Source organism: Balaenoptera physalus, assembly GCF_965194825.1.
Source record: "Balaenoptera physalus genome assembly, chromosome: 3".
Classification (NCBI taxonomy): domain Eukaryota; kingdom Metazoa; phylum Chordata; class Mammalia; order Artiodactyla; family Balaenopteridae; genus Balaenoptera; species Balaenoptera physalus.
The window spans coordinates 20160913-20175380 of NC_138890.1; the positions used below are offsets into that span (position 1 = coordinate 20160913).

General features: G+C 52.0%; 1 protein-coding gene across 1 annotated transcript in view; it reads left to right on the forward strand.

Annotated features, from left to right (window-relative positions):
* The window catches only part of COL23A1 (collagen type XXIII alpha 1 chain), a 368401-nt gene that overhangs the window by 318822 nt on the left and 35111 nt on the right, over nucleotides 1-14468 (forward strand). The window contains exons 4-5 of the mRNA XM_082453629.1: nucleotides 3337-3344; nucleotides 4935-4961. Of these exons, the coding sequence (XP_082309755.1) occupies nucleotides 3337-3344; nucleotides 4935-4961 (35 nt within the window). The remainder of the gene's footprint in view (nucleotides 1-3336; nucleotides 3345-4934; nucleotides 4962-14468) is intronic.

Genomic DNA, 14468 nt, shown 5'->3' on the forward strand with positions numbered 1-14468 from the left:
GTGAAGAAGCTATTGCAACAGTCAGGAGATGCTGGTAACATGGATGAGGTTGTGGTATTGGGGAGAGACCCAAGGGGGGGATGGGCTCCAGAACAACAAACAGTGGACGTGCCAATAGAGCGTGTGGAGAGGGACTCCTCATTTTCCTGTTCACTAGCTGGTCAGGAGGGGATGCCATCCACAGAGACCAGGAGCTGGAGAGGAGCACATTTGTGGGCAGAAGATTGTGAGTGTGACTGTGCATCCTTGTTTGAGGAATCATGGGATTATTCAAGGGGAGATCAAGCAGGCAGCTCAGAAAGGGAGCCTGGGCCTCAAGGCATGGTCAGGACTGGAGATTTGGGACACTTCCACCTAGTGTAGCCATGAGCATGGAAGAGCTCCTTGGAGAAGATGGAGAGAGGAGACTGATGAGCAGGGAACTGAAAAGAAGAAAGCTTAGACTTGATCCCTGAGGAGCCTTGGTATGTGAGGCTGGGAGAGGAGACTGAGTCAGCTGAATAGCTAGGGAGGTGGGAGGACATGTCATCCGGGAAGCCAAAGGAGGAGAGCACTTCTAGAAGGAGGTAGAAGATGAGTCCAAGGAGGAGAAGAAATCCTGTTGGGCTTATTGATGGGAGGAGGTCGTTGGAGACATGGTGAGTGCCATCTTGGTGGAGGGATAGGAATGGAATCCAAACCGGAGGGTCATGAGGTCAGTGGAAGGTGACTGAGGGGAGACCCCCTCTTTCCAGCAGTGCAGCTGTCAGAGAGAGAAGAGCTGGGGCAGGAACAGAGGAGGGCGTGGAACAAAGGATGGTTTTCTCATGTTCAGAGCTGTGGGGAAGGATCTGCTTGAAAGGCAGGCTTGACCCGGGGAGCTTGGGGGCCGCAGGGTCCCAAAAAGGAGGAGGCGGGTCAGCTCCTCTGAGTTGTCAATGAAAATAACCAATAAACAATCTATAAAAGGAATAGAAAAGAGTTTTACTTGAGCCAAACTGAGGACTATAGCCCAGAAGCCAGCCTCACAGATAACTCTGAGAAACTGCTCCAGAGAAGCATGGTTTTCAGCACAGCTTTATGTCTTGTCAGAACAAAGAACCACAAACAAGTCAGGGATACATTCCTTCAAGGTTTCAAAAAAACAGATCAGCAAGTACACAGTGAGTCAATATGGCTTTGGCACCTGGGAAGGGAATCTTATCATCAAAGGAGTACCAGCATTGGCGTCCCAGGAAGGGAGGCATTTAATCTTTATTTTTAACATGGACATTCTTCACTTCTGGTCAATGTGCCCTTTTCTTTAATAATTAAAGCAGGTGTACAGTGTATGTTTGATAGGCCACAAACAGGATGTTTTAGTTCGCAGAAAACCCAAGTTAACTCATGTATAAGCCAGAATGACTTCCCCATACCTCAATATGTGAACATTTCTTCTATCAGAGTTAACCTGAGGGGCACGGAGCAGAGGCCAGGCACAGGTGCAGGTACAGGCAGGTGTGGGCGTGTGGCATCAGAAAGGCAATGGCAAGTCCGTCTGGTGGCTTTTCTCTTTTTTGTAAAACAGAGAGCAGGCTGAAAGAGAGATGCCAGCTGTACGGATGTCCACATGGCCAACAACCTGCCCGGCCCCTAGTCTAGGCTTAGGGAACACACAGCCCACTCCCCCGCCACGTTACGTTCTCAGGCATTAGCACCATCATGCATTAGTTTCTCAAGTGAAAAATCATTGTCTCATCTCTCTCCTTCCTCTATGCCCAATACACCTCTCCACTCATCCTCCACCATTAAATCCATGAGCAAGTCCTGTCTGTCCTCACTGATAAGTACCATCCGACTCACTTCTCTTCATCTCCACAGCCAACCCCCAAGTCCAGGCCACTGTCACCTACAGGGGGACAACTGCAGCCCATCCTCATGCCCACTCTTTCCCCCTCAAATCACTCCTCTGTGCAGAACTCTTCAGTGGCCACCACTGTCCTTCAAATCACGCTCCACTGGACAATGACGTGGAAACGAGATGCTGGGGTCTGGTTGGCTTGCCTTCTCCCCAGGCCCTCCCCTGCTGCAGCCCGCTCAGTTTCACCTGGACCCTAGATGCCCAGTGACCTTGGCACGTTTGGAGCTTTTCCCTCCTAGCCACGCTCTTCCCTCCCTGTTCCTCTCCCCGAGAACTATTCCTCACCCTCTGGACTCAGCCTAGCCTCCCGACCCGAGTCAGCCCAGTCTGGCTCCAGCCCCTCATTACGTGCTGGGAGCTTCCTGTGCTTCCTCCTCGTGTCGTTGTTTTCTTAAGTATTGATCCATCCAAGGAAAATTCTGTGAGTCAGAGATCTTGCCTCTTTCACCACTGGTCCCATTAACCTGCACCCAGCGGCCCATCCGTAAATATGTGTGGGCTGGCTGACTGCCGAGGGCCGCCTCCCTGTGCCGGCCTCACTCTCCAGGCTGAGGTCTGGGGTCTGCCAGGAGAGAGCAGAGGAGTCACTTGTCTGGCAGCAACATGGCTTTAGTGGAAAATGTGTAGGATCTGAGAGTCGGGAGACTTCCTTCGGGGATAAATTCCACCCCTAACCAACTATGTGGCCTTGGACAAGTCATTTCTTTCTCTCTGAGCCTCTGTGTGGTCATCTGTCACATGGGTATGTTCATCATACCTCAAAGATTGTTGAGAAGGTCAAATGCTGTCACAGATGTGCAATATGGTTTGCACACTGTAAGGTGAGGAACACCTGACTGTTCTCCATGGGGCAAGTCTCAGCTTGCTGCACCAGCCTTCCCTGCAGCAGCCCCCTGTGCTTGCAGACTCGCCCCCTTCAAATCCCCCACGCGCAGCCAGGCTCGGCACCGCTAACCCCTACGTTGTGGGAGCTGGGCTATGGGCCCCCCACCCCCCTACGTGTCAGCTCAGCCGCACACTCACACATCCAGTGCACCTAGGAGTATTCTCACCTCCGCCCAGAATGTTTTCTTTCTCAAGTCTCTCCCTTTCCATAGAAATGAACCAACCCCTAGTGAGTTCCAAAATGTGTTCTTCAGGCAGGAACAGGTCTGATTCCTACCCTGCCTGCCAAAACCCAACACGGGTGGGCCCCAAGCAAGACGCAGCAGCAGCCTCATGTAATGCATGCAGGAACCAAAACTTGCTGGATTGTCTTTACCAGGCACATGCCCACCCAGCCCCTCCAAGGACAGAGGCACTCCCTCTGCCCTGCCACTTGGCTTTGGGGCCAATGACAGCATCAAAGCCTTGCGAGGAGGGGTGGCCAGGAGCTGTGTGAGAGAGGGGCCGGCCTGGGCGAGGGGACCCTCTCTCCCTTTGATGCTGACTGTGGCTTCTCTGCTTGTGTTTTGCAGGTCCTCCCGTAAGTGTCCTGGATTATGCTCTCTGCTCCTGAAAGATAAGACATTTTGTTTTCTCTCTGTGTAGCACTTTCATGAAAATAATATTTGATTAGAGCGATGTGTCCTTAAAATTAAATTCAGTCCCAGACAGGGGCCATATATTTTTGTGACTTGTAGATGAATGCAAGCACAGGATTCCATGGGCTTGACTTGCCCAGTGAAGCATCCTGTGACTGTTTTCCCTCCAAGAGAGCTGACATGAGCCTGGTTGGTCCTCACCAAATCTCTGGCTCAGCTTGATGCACAGAAATGCAAGCACCATACCCATATTTCCTAAATGTTCAGCAGCAGTTGATCTGTGTAAACATTTTCGTCTCACATGCTTTGGCAGAAAGGGCTCTGGAGTCAGGCAGTTATGCCAGGAATATGTTGGGCTTGACCACTAGATCCTGGGGTCCGTTTTCCTTCTTTGCCAAGATATTTGACTCTCCGGGTTGGGCAACAGAGACCTCGAGAGCACAGCTGGCCAGTGAGGGTGCTGAGTTTGAGAAGGGTGTGAGGAAGGGGCTGGCTGCCCAATCCACAGCAGCCCCGGAAATCCCTTTCCTTCTCCGAGACACATGACAAGTCTGCCTTTGATTCATCTTGGCAGTTTTTCAGAGCCTGATAAATCCTGATGAATGAATTCAAGAAGCACACTGACAGTCCTCTTGAGCCAAAATTAACCTTCTAAAGGAATTCCTTTCAGATGAGCAGCTTTGTTTTACTTCCACTCACCATGATTCATTTCCCGATCAGCACCCTTCAGAATCTGGACTTCTTGATGCGTGTAGCAGCACCACATTGAGCCAGAAAGTGAGAATGTGTAGATTTATGGGCTACGAGCAGTTTTTCACAGTTGAGTCATTCCTGACTGTCACATGGAGGCTAACCTGCGTGAACTTGCCGAAGTGCATAATGCAGAGGGCTATGGAGAAAATTTGGTTTTTTGTGTTTTTTTTTTTTAACTTGGCTGTTAAATGACTACGTGGATTAAACAAATGCAGAATTCTCAAGCTGCAACCTGAGATGGATGCCAATGTATGGGACCCTGGCGGGGCAGCCACTGCTCGAAGCACATGGGGTCAGAGAAGCATCCAGTAGCAGTAAAGGCGCCCCCATATCTCTGGTTTTCAAGGCTGTCTTCCTCAGGTCACCCCATCCCAGTGGCAACAGACAGGAAACCCATATCCTGCTCACTAGGCCCCAGATCAGGCCCCATTTAAGGAGCATTTTCCGTGGTAACTGTGATGCCGCCCTCCAGAAGCCCACAATCCCACAAGGTCCTTGCCGTGTGCCTTGGCTGATGTGGGGAGGACATGTGTGGTGTGTGCCCCGGTGGCCCCTCCAACCTGGCCCTATGAGGTGGGGAATGCGTGCTCCATCCCCCAGACCCATTGGAGCCCTGCCTCCCCCGCCCCCCACCCTTGAAGGAGTCAGTTACCAGCCAGCAGCCTCTGCTGCAAACCCTGCAGACGCTGGGGGGATCTGGGGCCCTGACTGAGTTCTAAGTGTTGCCATATGGTTTTCTGCCGAAAGTCTAATTATTAATGACGTATTAATTACCACAGGGGCAATCAGGACGAGATGGCTACCCGGTAATTTGCCATATATTTTTTTTGCTCTCTTTGCCCTTTACTCTCAAGCCAGTATTCTTCCTCTGTGCCTTTATTTAACTGTCTGCACTCCTCTCCTCCTCCTCCTCCTCCTCTTCTCCTCAGTGGCCGCGGTCTCTCTGTGGAGGGAGTAGCGTTAGCTCTGCGAAGATGCACGATGTGCAGAGCTGCAGGGCCCTGGCCTGGAGGGAACTGTCTGCAGCTCTAGCTGCCTTGCAGACAAATCAAATAGCCTTCAAGAAAGAGTCTCACTGGCGTGCTGAGTCCACCCAACACTGCTCTCCCTGGCCAGTGTGTCAGCCCTGAGCCCAGGGTCCAGCCCTTGGCTGTGGAGTGAGTGCCCTCCCGTGGGCTTGGCTGCCAGACTCTTTCCAGTGGACAGAAGACTCCCTGTCCCAGCCCACCATGTCCTGTCACCACTCGAGAACTGGAACCAACCAACTGGTTGGTTCCAGTTTGGCCTTTTTGGTGTCGTTACTTCTCAGATCTTTTACAATTAAACCTAAAAGTTAGCTTATACTTGGAATGAATGTCCCAGCCTGGGCTGAGAGAGCACCACGTCAGAAGCAAGGTGAAATATGGCTGTGCCACTGTCCAGTCCTGCACGGAGGTCAAGGCCCATGGTAGCAGCATGCAGAAGTCCTGATAAAGAAAGAGCAGGGGGGAGGCCTGGGGAAGGAGAGCATAGCAAGACCAGCCTGTTGGGAGATTTGTTCTGTGCCTCAGGCCAGGAAGATGCAGGGAGGGAAATGTTGATGGATTCAGAGGCCTCTCTAGTGGCCAGCTCTGTCCAGAGTCAGGATTGGCTGGCAGTGGAGGGCGGTGTCAGGGAGTGGGTGTCCCCAGTCTTGCAGGAGCCACCTTCCCAGAAGGCTGTGGAGGGCCGTCCGGCCCTGAGCATCAGGGAGACCTGGGCATGGATTCCAACCCTGCTGCCTCCTAGCTGGGTGACCTTGGGGAAGGCTCTGGCATTCTCTGAGCTTCAGTTTCCTGTTCTGTGAAATGGGGTCATGCAAGGCCTCCCTAACAGCACTGGAGTTGGGATTAATTAAGACTGAAGAGGTGATGGCTACACAAAATGGGTCACAAACCCAGCCTACAATTCTTGGTGGAAAGTTTGGGGGGCATTTACCTCATGTCTCGAGTGGTCCGTGCTCCACCCACCCAGGCAGCCAGGGCAGCTCCCCCAGCAGCAAGCAGTCCGACCCCTCAGACCGGAAACATCCTGCTCTGTGTGGGGTAAGAACGAAATGCGAAGCCAGCCACGATCCACCTTCACCCCACAGGAGCACACAGGGGATCAGGGCACCGCCACCCCCCAGCAGCTTTTCCTGATTGTTCCACGTTCCTCGACATGGCAGCTAGAGTCTTGGGGAACCACAGGCTTTTGCTGGAACATTTCAACCTCGTGTCCTGGGCCTGCTCGCTTCACTAGCTCAGGAGCACTGGAAACTTCCTGCAGAACCACTCCTGGGATTACCTAGTTACCTTTTATACTCCAGGGTTACTCTTGATTGTAGGTGCCCGTGTCCAGAGGGGAGTGGGTGGTGTCTGGGTGAGTGGATTTCTTCCCTCTTGCCCACTGTTGTCTCCTCTGAGCACACATGACCCAGGCTGTGGGCATCAGAGAGGCTGCTGGCTGACTGTGGGAATCATTTTCCTCGGGCGAGGGTCAGGGGACTCCAGACCAGCTGCCAGGGGTCCAGTCTACCTCCCACAGAGCCTCTTCCCCTCTGCCGCCATCCCTGCCCTTCCTCCCAGGACGGAGCAGGCTGGGGGTGGCCAGCAGGCTCTGTGGGTGAGGAGTAGGAGTCCTCCTTCAGAGTTAGGCAGCTGGGAATTGAATTCCCTCACAAGCTGTGAAGCCGGGGGCAAGCCCCTCAGCAGCCCTAAGAATCTGTTTCCTTCCATGTGAAGAAGAGAGCTGGGATTTAGGTGAAGTGAGGTCACAGCAAACGGTGGTCAGGTGACTAGGTCCATTACAGGGCTGTCAGGGAATTAAGCTTGGTGTTTAGTGTGTGAGGTTTTTGGCACTGAGCCTGGGTCAGAGACAGGGCTCTGTGAATTTGGGGTGGGGAGGCCAAGGGAGGGACGTGCATGCAGTGTGTCCACCTGGGATGAAGTTGGGAGCTTTCTGGGAAGGGAGCAGGTTAGGGCCCAGCAAGCCTTCCCCACTGCCTGTTTGCAGACGGTGCTGGCAGCCCATGCCCTTGGCCCCTTAAGCTTCTCATCACTGGGCAGCCCTGAGAAGGCTGGGCCCGGTGAGGGGTGAGGAGAAGCTGGTGTCATACCCATGATTACCCCAGGGCTGGGTTGCCCCTTTTCCTGAGGTCGCCCACCCCAGTTTGCATGCAACTCCACTTCCACACAGATCTGGGCATCTTCCCTGACTGGGCTGGCCTTGCCTGCTGCTGGGTTCAAGGTGTTTGTGCCTCCAGTGCCAGGAGCCAGCCAACTCGCCCAGCTGTGTGCCTCCAAGCACCCTTGTTCCATCAGGCCGCACAGGCTGTCCCTTCAGTGGAGGGATACAGGGTGGAGGTGACACTCCGCCTGGCTTTCCCCAAAGGAGGGAAGCAGGCCCATGTGGGCAGGCGGAGGTTGGGAGGGAATTCTGTAGGCTCGGGGGGCCCATGTGTTTTAAGCTGAAATTCAGATCTCTCAGCCTGTGGAGGGCCTGGCTCCCAGCCCGAGCTCTGCTGACAGACGGCTCCATGTGGTCATCCCAGGGATAGGGCAACCCCTGCAGCACGAGGGGCCTGGCCACCTGAGAGGCACCTCGTGTACTGAGTATTCACGGACTTTGAGTCTCTCTGACCCCAGTCCCGTCCTGGCTCAGCTGTGCGGTCTTGGGTACTTGGCCTCTTGGAACCTGGGGAGATCATACCTACAGAGTTGGAGACTTAAAGGGGGGAATACACGCAGGGCCCAAGTGCAGCACGGCAGATGGCAGCCCCTCGATAATATCTCTATCTTTCCTCACCCCACAAAACCTCGAGGGAAGGAAAGACAGGCTTAGGAAATCATTCTGATCCAGCAACACACATTGGCAGCACTTGGAAAGGAAAATGGCTTTGAACAGTCAGTTTAACAAAACTTTTGGGTGCTCCTTTCTTTTTCTTGAACTGAACTTCAAGACCGGGTTCAGGGAGTTTTTTGTGTTGTTTTGTTTTGTTTTTCCTTTGTGCTAAAATCATGCCACTTCCTAAAGGGAAGTAAGAGCAAGAAAAGAGTCAAGCAGGATGCCTGTGGTAGAGACTGTGCCGGCTGAATGTTCTGGATTAATCCAATGTAGCCCCCCCACCCCGTAAGGAGACCAGCTGAAACCAGGTCCATAGATGGACCCGATAGGGGCTGTAGGGGGACAGGGCCATAGGAGCTAAGCGTGTCTGTGGGGCAGGCTGCGGACTGAAAAGGGCCTCAGTCACCTTGTCCACAGCCTCCCTGTACAGAGGCCAGCCTGTCCTTTTCTGCTGCCAAGCGTTCATGAATAGCTCTCTGCTGATGACAAAAGAAGCATGTTTTTTATAAAAGCTTCCCAAAATAGAGAAAAGCACAAAAAAGGAAAAAGCAATCGTCCATAATCCTACCACCCACAGGTAAGTCCTCTCAATATTTTGGCATTTGTTCTTCCCATACTTTTTGTGTACAAGTTTGTTTTTATAGTTATTATTCTAAAAATGGGATTACAGTGGACATACGTTTTTGTGGCCTATTTTTTTCACTTAATATAGCATAAGATTTTTCCACATCATTAAGAATTCTTATAGAAAGTAATAGCTGCATAGCATTTTATCACATATATAATTGATTTAACCAGTCTCCAAGTTATATTATTTATACTGACCGTCTTTCACCCTTGTAGTCAACGTCGTGGGAATTAATCTAGGCTTATTTCCATGATTATCTCCTTTGAATAAATGTCTAGAAGTTGAATTGCTGGCCCAAAGGGTTTGCACATGTTTAAGGCTTTTGATGTGTACTGCCAAATTGCCCTCCCGGAGGCTGTGTTAATTTACATTCACACCAACAGCACATGAATGCTACATGTTGCCCCAAGCCCTGGCCAATCATGGGTATTATACTTTTAAATCTATGCCAATATAAGTTAAAAATGTATGGATGTACGTATGTATCTTGTTTTAATTTAGGGTGTATTTTCATTAGAAGTACGGTCTCAGAGATTAAACTAGTGTTGATAAAGTTTGTGTAATTCTAACTGCCACCTGGTGGTAGAACTTGGAATTGCAGGTATAGAATTTAAAGAGATCACCAGCATTTGAGAGCTTTCAGATTCCAATTGATCCAGGGACAGCAGATATCATGGAATCAGCCACACACGGGAGAATTTTGAACTCAGAACATTGTCAGTCCAAGGTGGGACCTGCAGAGGACCCCTGGGCCCAGCATTCCTACATTAAGGGGTAGTAATCAGCATTTATGTTGATAAAGTGATTTTGCCATCTCATAAATAGCAGGCTTGGCTCTGTTCAACAAATCCAGAAGGTGTGTTTTGTACTAGGGTAGCACAAAGAGAATCAGACCCAGTTGCAGTCTTTGGGGAGCTATGGGGGAGGGGGACCAACAGCCAATTTGCCATGGGATAGAGAGGGAGGGACAACTAGGGGTCACTGTGACCTTCCTAGAGGTTTCTTCTCACAAACTCTTTTTTTCCACTCCAAACTGTGGCTTCTGTCTGGGATGAAAAGACCTGTCTCTCATGCAAGGCTCAGTATTGCCTACATCTTGACTTTGGCACAGAAAAAGTCTCATCATCTCCTATTTACAACATCAAAATCCTCACATTTCCTCTTTTTTGGTATTTGGACTTTTTTGACTCAGCATTGAGCTTTAGTGACTTTCGCGTTTGTTTTACACCTTCAGAATACAATTCAAACATTTTTGAAAAATATGTATTTGGTAAATCTTCCAGGGTTTAAGATTTGTGTATTTGAATGTATGAGGAGAGTGTTAGGTTGTGAGGTACATAGAAATGATGAAACCCAGTGAGGGCCAGTGGTACAGAGGCCCTGGAATGGGGGAGCATGCCCACTTCAGAAACACCATCGGTCATTGTCTCTGTGCCAGGTGCTTTTCTGGGTCTTTGGACTAGCACCAAACAGGAGTGACAAGGCCCCTCCGTGAAGTGAGGAAGAGAGAAACAAACAAGTAATAAACCAACAAGATAGCTTCAAACAGTAAAATGTGCTAGAGAATAAAGCAGGGGATGTGATGAGAGGGCTGACTGGGTGGATGGGTGGGTATAATTTGGATTAAATAATCAGAAGGCTCTTGGGGAAGATGACATTTGAGGTGAGACTTAAATGATGAAAAGATGTAGCAATCTTTGGGGGGGGGGGGTGAGAAATGCTCCTGGCAGAGGAAGAAGCAAGTGCACAGGTCATGAGGTAGGAACAAGTGTCATGTGTCCAGGGTACATGTGAGGCCAATGTGGCTGGAGTGAGCGAGCAAGTGCCAGGAAATGGTAGAAGGGGAAGTCAGAGAGGTCTCCAAGGCTGTGTGGGATAGAATCTTATAGGCCACGCTGAGAGGCTGACCCAGGCAGGAGGCCAAGGGAACTTGGCTCTGTGTTTACAGAAACTACCTGTCCACAGAGACAGCTGCCTTGACAAGGGCGGGGAGTCTCTCTCCTCCCAAGAGAACTAGAAGAAAGGACTGTCCACTCTCATCCCCCAGAAGCCTTTCCAACGTGCCTGGGAACAAGTGCACAGACCAAGTGCTTGCTGGGGGCATGATTGCCCGCGTTCCCACCCTGGGAGATTGATGGTCTCGGCCCTGCTGGACAGAGGAGGAAGCTGGGCTCAGACACTGATAGGACTTGGCCAAGACACAAGGCCCACCCGCATGGCAAAGCCCGGATTAGCACCCAGCCTGAAGACTGTCCGTCACACCAGCCACCCTATCAGTAAGCAGGCTGTGGCAGCAGACCAGGGCTCAGACTGTCTGTGCATTGACAGAAAGGTCTTCCTCCTCTCACCACCCAGAGAAACAGATTATTTAGGGTGAATGTTCTGTTTCTCTTCCTCATCCCTGTTTTTATCTGGCCCTGGAGCTCCCTCCCTATTCCACCCCCATTATCAAATTGTTAAGACCCTTTCCTGCTGTCCATTAAAAAAACAAACAAACAAACAAAACCAGAAAACCAGTTCTAACTTAAATGAAGAAGAAAATTTCTTCATTCCACCTTCTTTCCTATTCCTCATCCATGTGTCTGTATCATAGCGATTATTAGAAATTACGGTCCCCCTCGTGGTGAAATGTCCAATTCCGTTTCCCTGTCCAGGAGCAGCGGAGTGAAGCAGAGAGACCACAGCCATGATCAAGTCCATTTCCACCCCTGCCGATAGGCAGTCACTTAGCCCTTCTGTCCACATTTGCAGTGTGAGGCTTGGCCTGGATGAAAACATTAGGGATCGGATCTGTGCAGCACTTCAGTTTCAAAGTACAGCCTATCCCTGGACATGATGATTTGTGCCCATCTTGTGGACTGAAAAACTGAAGCTTAGAGTGGCCATGCCACTTTTCCAGATCTCACAGTGGCAAGCACATGGGGCCTGGCTTCCCCCTGAAGACTCCCTAGACCTTCCCACACAGAGACCTTTATGGCACAGTGGGTAAGGCTGTAATGCATCCAGACAGGGCCTCGGACCCCACAGAGGAAGGAGGAGCTAACTCTGCCTGGGACAAGGGGAGGCCTCATAGAAGAGGGACAGTTGGGGCATGTCTTGAGGGATGAGTAGGAGTTTGGCACGAAGACAAGGTAGGAGGCATTCCATGCAGCACCAGCATAGGCACAATGAAAACGGCAGGGGGCGAAATGTGGTCCCATGTGCCGGTGGTCAGTGACTCTGAGGGAGGGCAGGGAAAGGCGGGAAGATGATGCTGAGTGAGGGGCCCCCACCCGCCCAGAGGGGTGTGGGCAGAAGTGTATATTGGAAAGGCCTCCCTGTCTACAGGGCAGAGACTGGAGGAAGGGGGTCCAGGTAGAAGGCGGCTACAATAATATCAGGCACTGAAATAAGAATGTCCCAGTAAGGATGGAGTAAAAGGGGCAGACTGGAGAAATGAGGGCTGGCGGGAGTTGCAGGCTGGCTCTGACAGGTGAGGGACCAGAGCCAGAAGTCCTCACGCTTCGCAGCACCCAGTTCCCCAAGCACCACCTATCTGGGGCGGGGACGGGGGGCAGGCAGAGCTGCACGTCATCTCCAGAATCAGTCATGGGGGCATCGACAGCCTAGGCCCCGGGGGACAGCATAAGCTCTGAGCAGAAATGTGGGATATGAGACAGGGCCTCTGCCTGGGACCAATTTTGAAATGAATAACTCAGACTGTTTGGAATTAATCAAGTGAACAAAAAAGGACCACAGGGCACCACACATTCATATGCTTTTTTGCACTCTCATAGTTCAAAAACAGCTTTGATTGTAATAATGTAATTAGTTAAATGATTCATCTGTAATATCCCAAATTCATCTGTTTTTAGATTTCAACATCCTACATTTCCTACATCGCATTTTCATCTGACCCTCGCAGTGCCGCTCCCCAGCTCCCCAGATTCTGGGTGGAGCGGGGACGGGATGAAAGCAGATTTTCCGAGCCCCACTAATGGCCCCCAGATTGGAACCTTGGGGAGCCACAGCCGGGCCCCAGGGAAAGGGCCACAGTGCCGGCCTTTCCTCCCTCCTCCCCAGGGTCCCTCGAAAGCCCAGGACAGGTGCTCCTTCACCCAGGCTCCTTGCCTTGGGCCCATGCTATATCCCATGTCCTTCAAGTGTCACATGTGGGGCAACCAAAGGACCAGAGGGCTGAGCTCCTGCTCCTGCCCCTGGTTCCCAGATGCCCTGCTTACCCTCAGCAGCCTTTTGCATCGTCCTGGCAGTGGCCTGGGAGCCCCCAGCCCCAGATACAAACCTCCAAGGGAGGTGCCGTCTTCCCACATCCAGCTCTGGGATTTCTATCAGCAGGGACAGCCCATGGGGGGCCAGCAGAAGTTGGTCCTGCCCTTTGCAGGTGTGACTGTGACAACATCTTTGCTGGCCCCTTTTCCCACTTCCCCCAGGCAGCAAAGCACCCTCATCCCCCCAGGAAGAACATGTTCACAGACCTGCACTAGGCCACTGGGGCAAACTCAGGTCTTCCAAGTAAATAGATTTGCGAGAAAGCAGTTATTTGGGGTATGAAGCTGGTCCACCCAGCTCCTCCTGAAATCAGGGATTGGCCCCCTGTCCTGCCCATGCAGTGGAGAGAAAGTGCACTTTGGGGCTCCGCAGACCGTGTGATCTCAGGCATGTCCCTAACCCCTCTTCAGCCACTGGGGGAGCCAGGTAATTGACCCCATGAGAGCCCTAACACTGGACATACAGGCTGGGTTCAGTGACAGTTCTTGCCGCCGTGATGATCACTGACCCCAGCAGGGGGAGCCCTTGAGGCTGAAGGAGCCCCTCCCAGGGTAGTGTCCCCAGTGCCCAGCTCCCAGGATGTGGCCCAGGGGGCAGGAGTCAGCGGGTGCCCATGACAGCCTCCAACAGGTCAAGAGTGCCCTCTGGTGCTCCCAGGCCAGGCACTGGCATCAGTAGGAAACTGGACATTCATTCATAGAAGAGTTCCCTTGACAGCTGGTTCACTCAACAAATATTTACCGTGTTCTCACTATGTATGAGGCACTTTGTTTGGCATTTGGGATACAATTAGTGAGAAATACATCCGTGGAGTCCCTCCCCCCGTGGAGGCTGTGATTGAGTGGGAGAGAGAATAAAAATTCAGGGCCGGGAAGGAACAACAGGTTGCTGCGAGTATCTTTGACCTGGGCCTGGCCTGGTGGGAGTCGGGGCACCCCCCAAAGGAAGGGAGGTGTGAGCCGAGGTCGGAAGGCCAAGTAGGGGCTGACAAATGGGAGCTTCGGGGGAATGTCCAGAGAGAGGGTACACCCAAGACAGGCCAGGCTGGGAGGGAACAGGAGAGGGGGGTCAGGGGCCAGCAGCCATGGGGTACCCAGCTTCATTGAGCAAGTGGTTGCCTCACTAAGGGGCCACAAGGTGGAGGGAACTTGCAGTAGCATCCAACCTGGGAAGGTCCAGGCTTAAACAAAAACTTTGCAAACCTATCAGGCTGCCCAGGAAGCAGTGAGTTCCCCGTCACTGGAGGTATACAAGCCAGGGCTGCATCCCCACCTTTCAGGAGGGACGTCTAGGGAGAGATTGGCCCCAGTGGGTCACCTTCCATACAAGGGCGGGTCCTTCCACTAATGGGTCCTCCCTTTTGGGCTATTCAGACCCAAACTCAGTGGGACAGGATGGCACGAGCCCAGCCGGGGAAGGGGGCACTTCAAAGATTCACAGACATCCTTCAGAGCCAGGCCTCTAGTGGGCACTGGAGCCTTGGGGACAGTCACAGTGGGGAGAGGAGGCATTGGGAAGGCAGAGCAGAGGGTCAGTAACTGAGGAACTATGTGGGATGAGGGGGAGTTGAGGA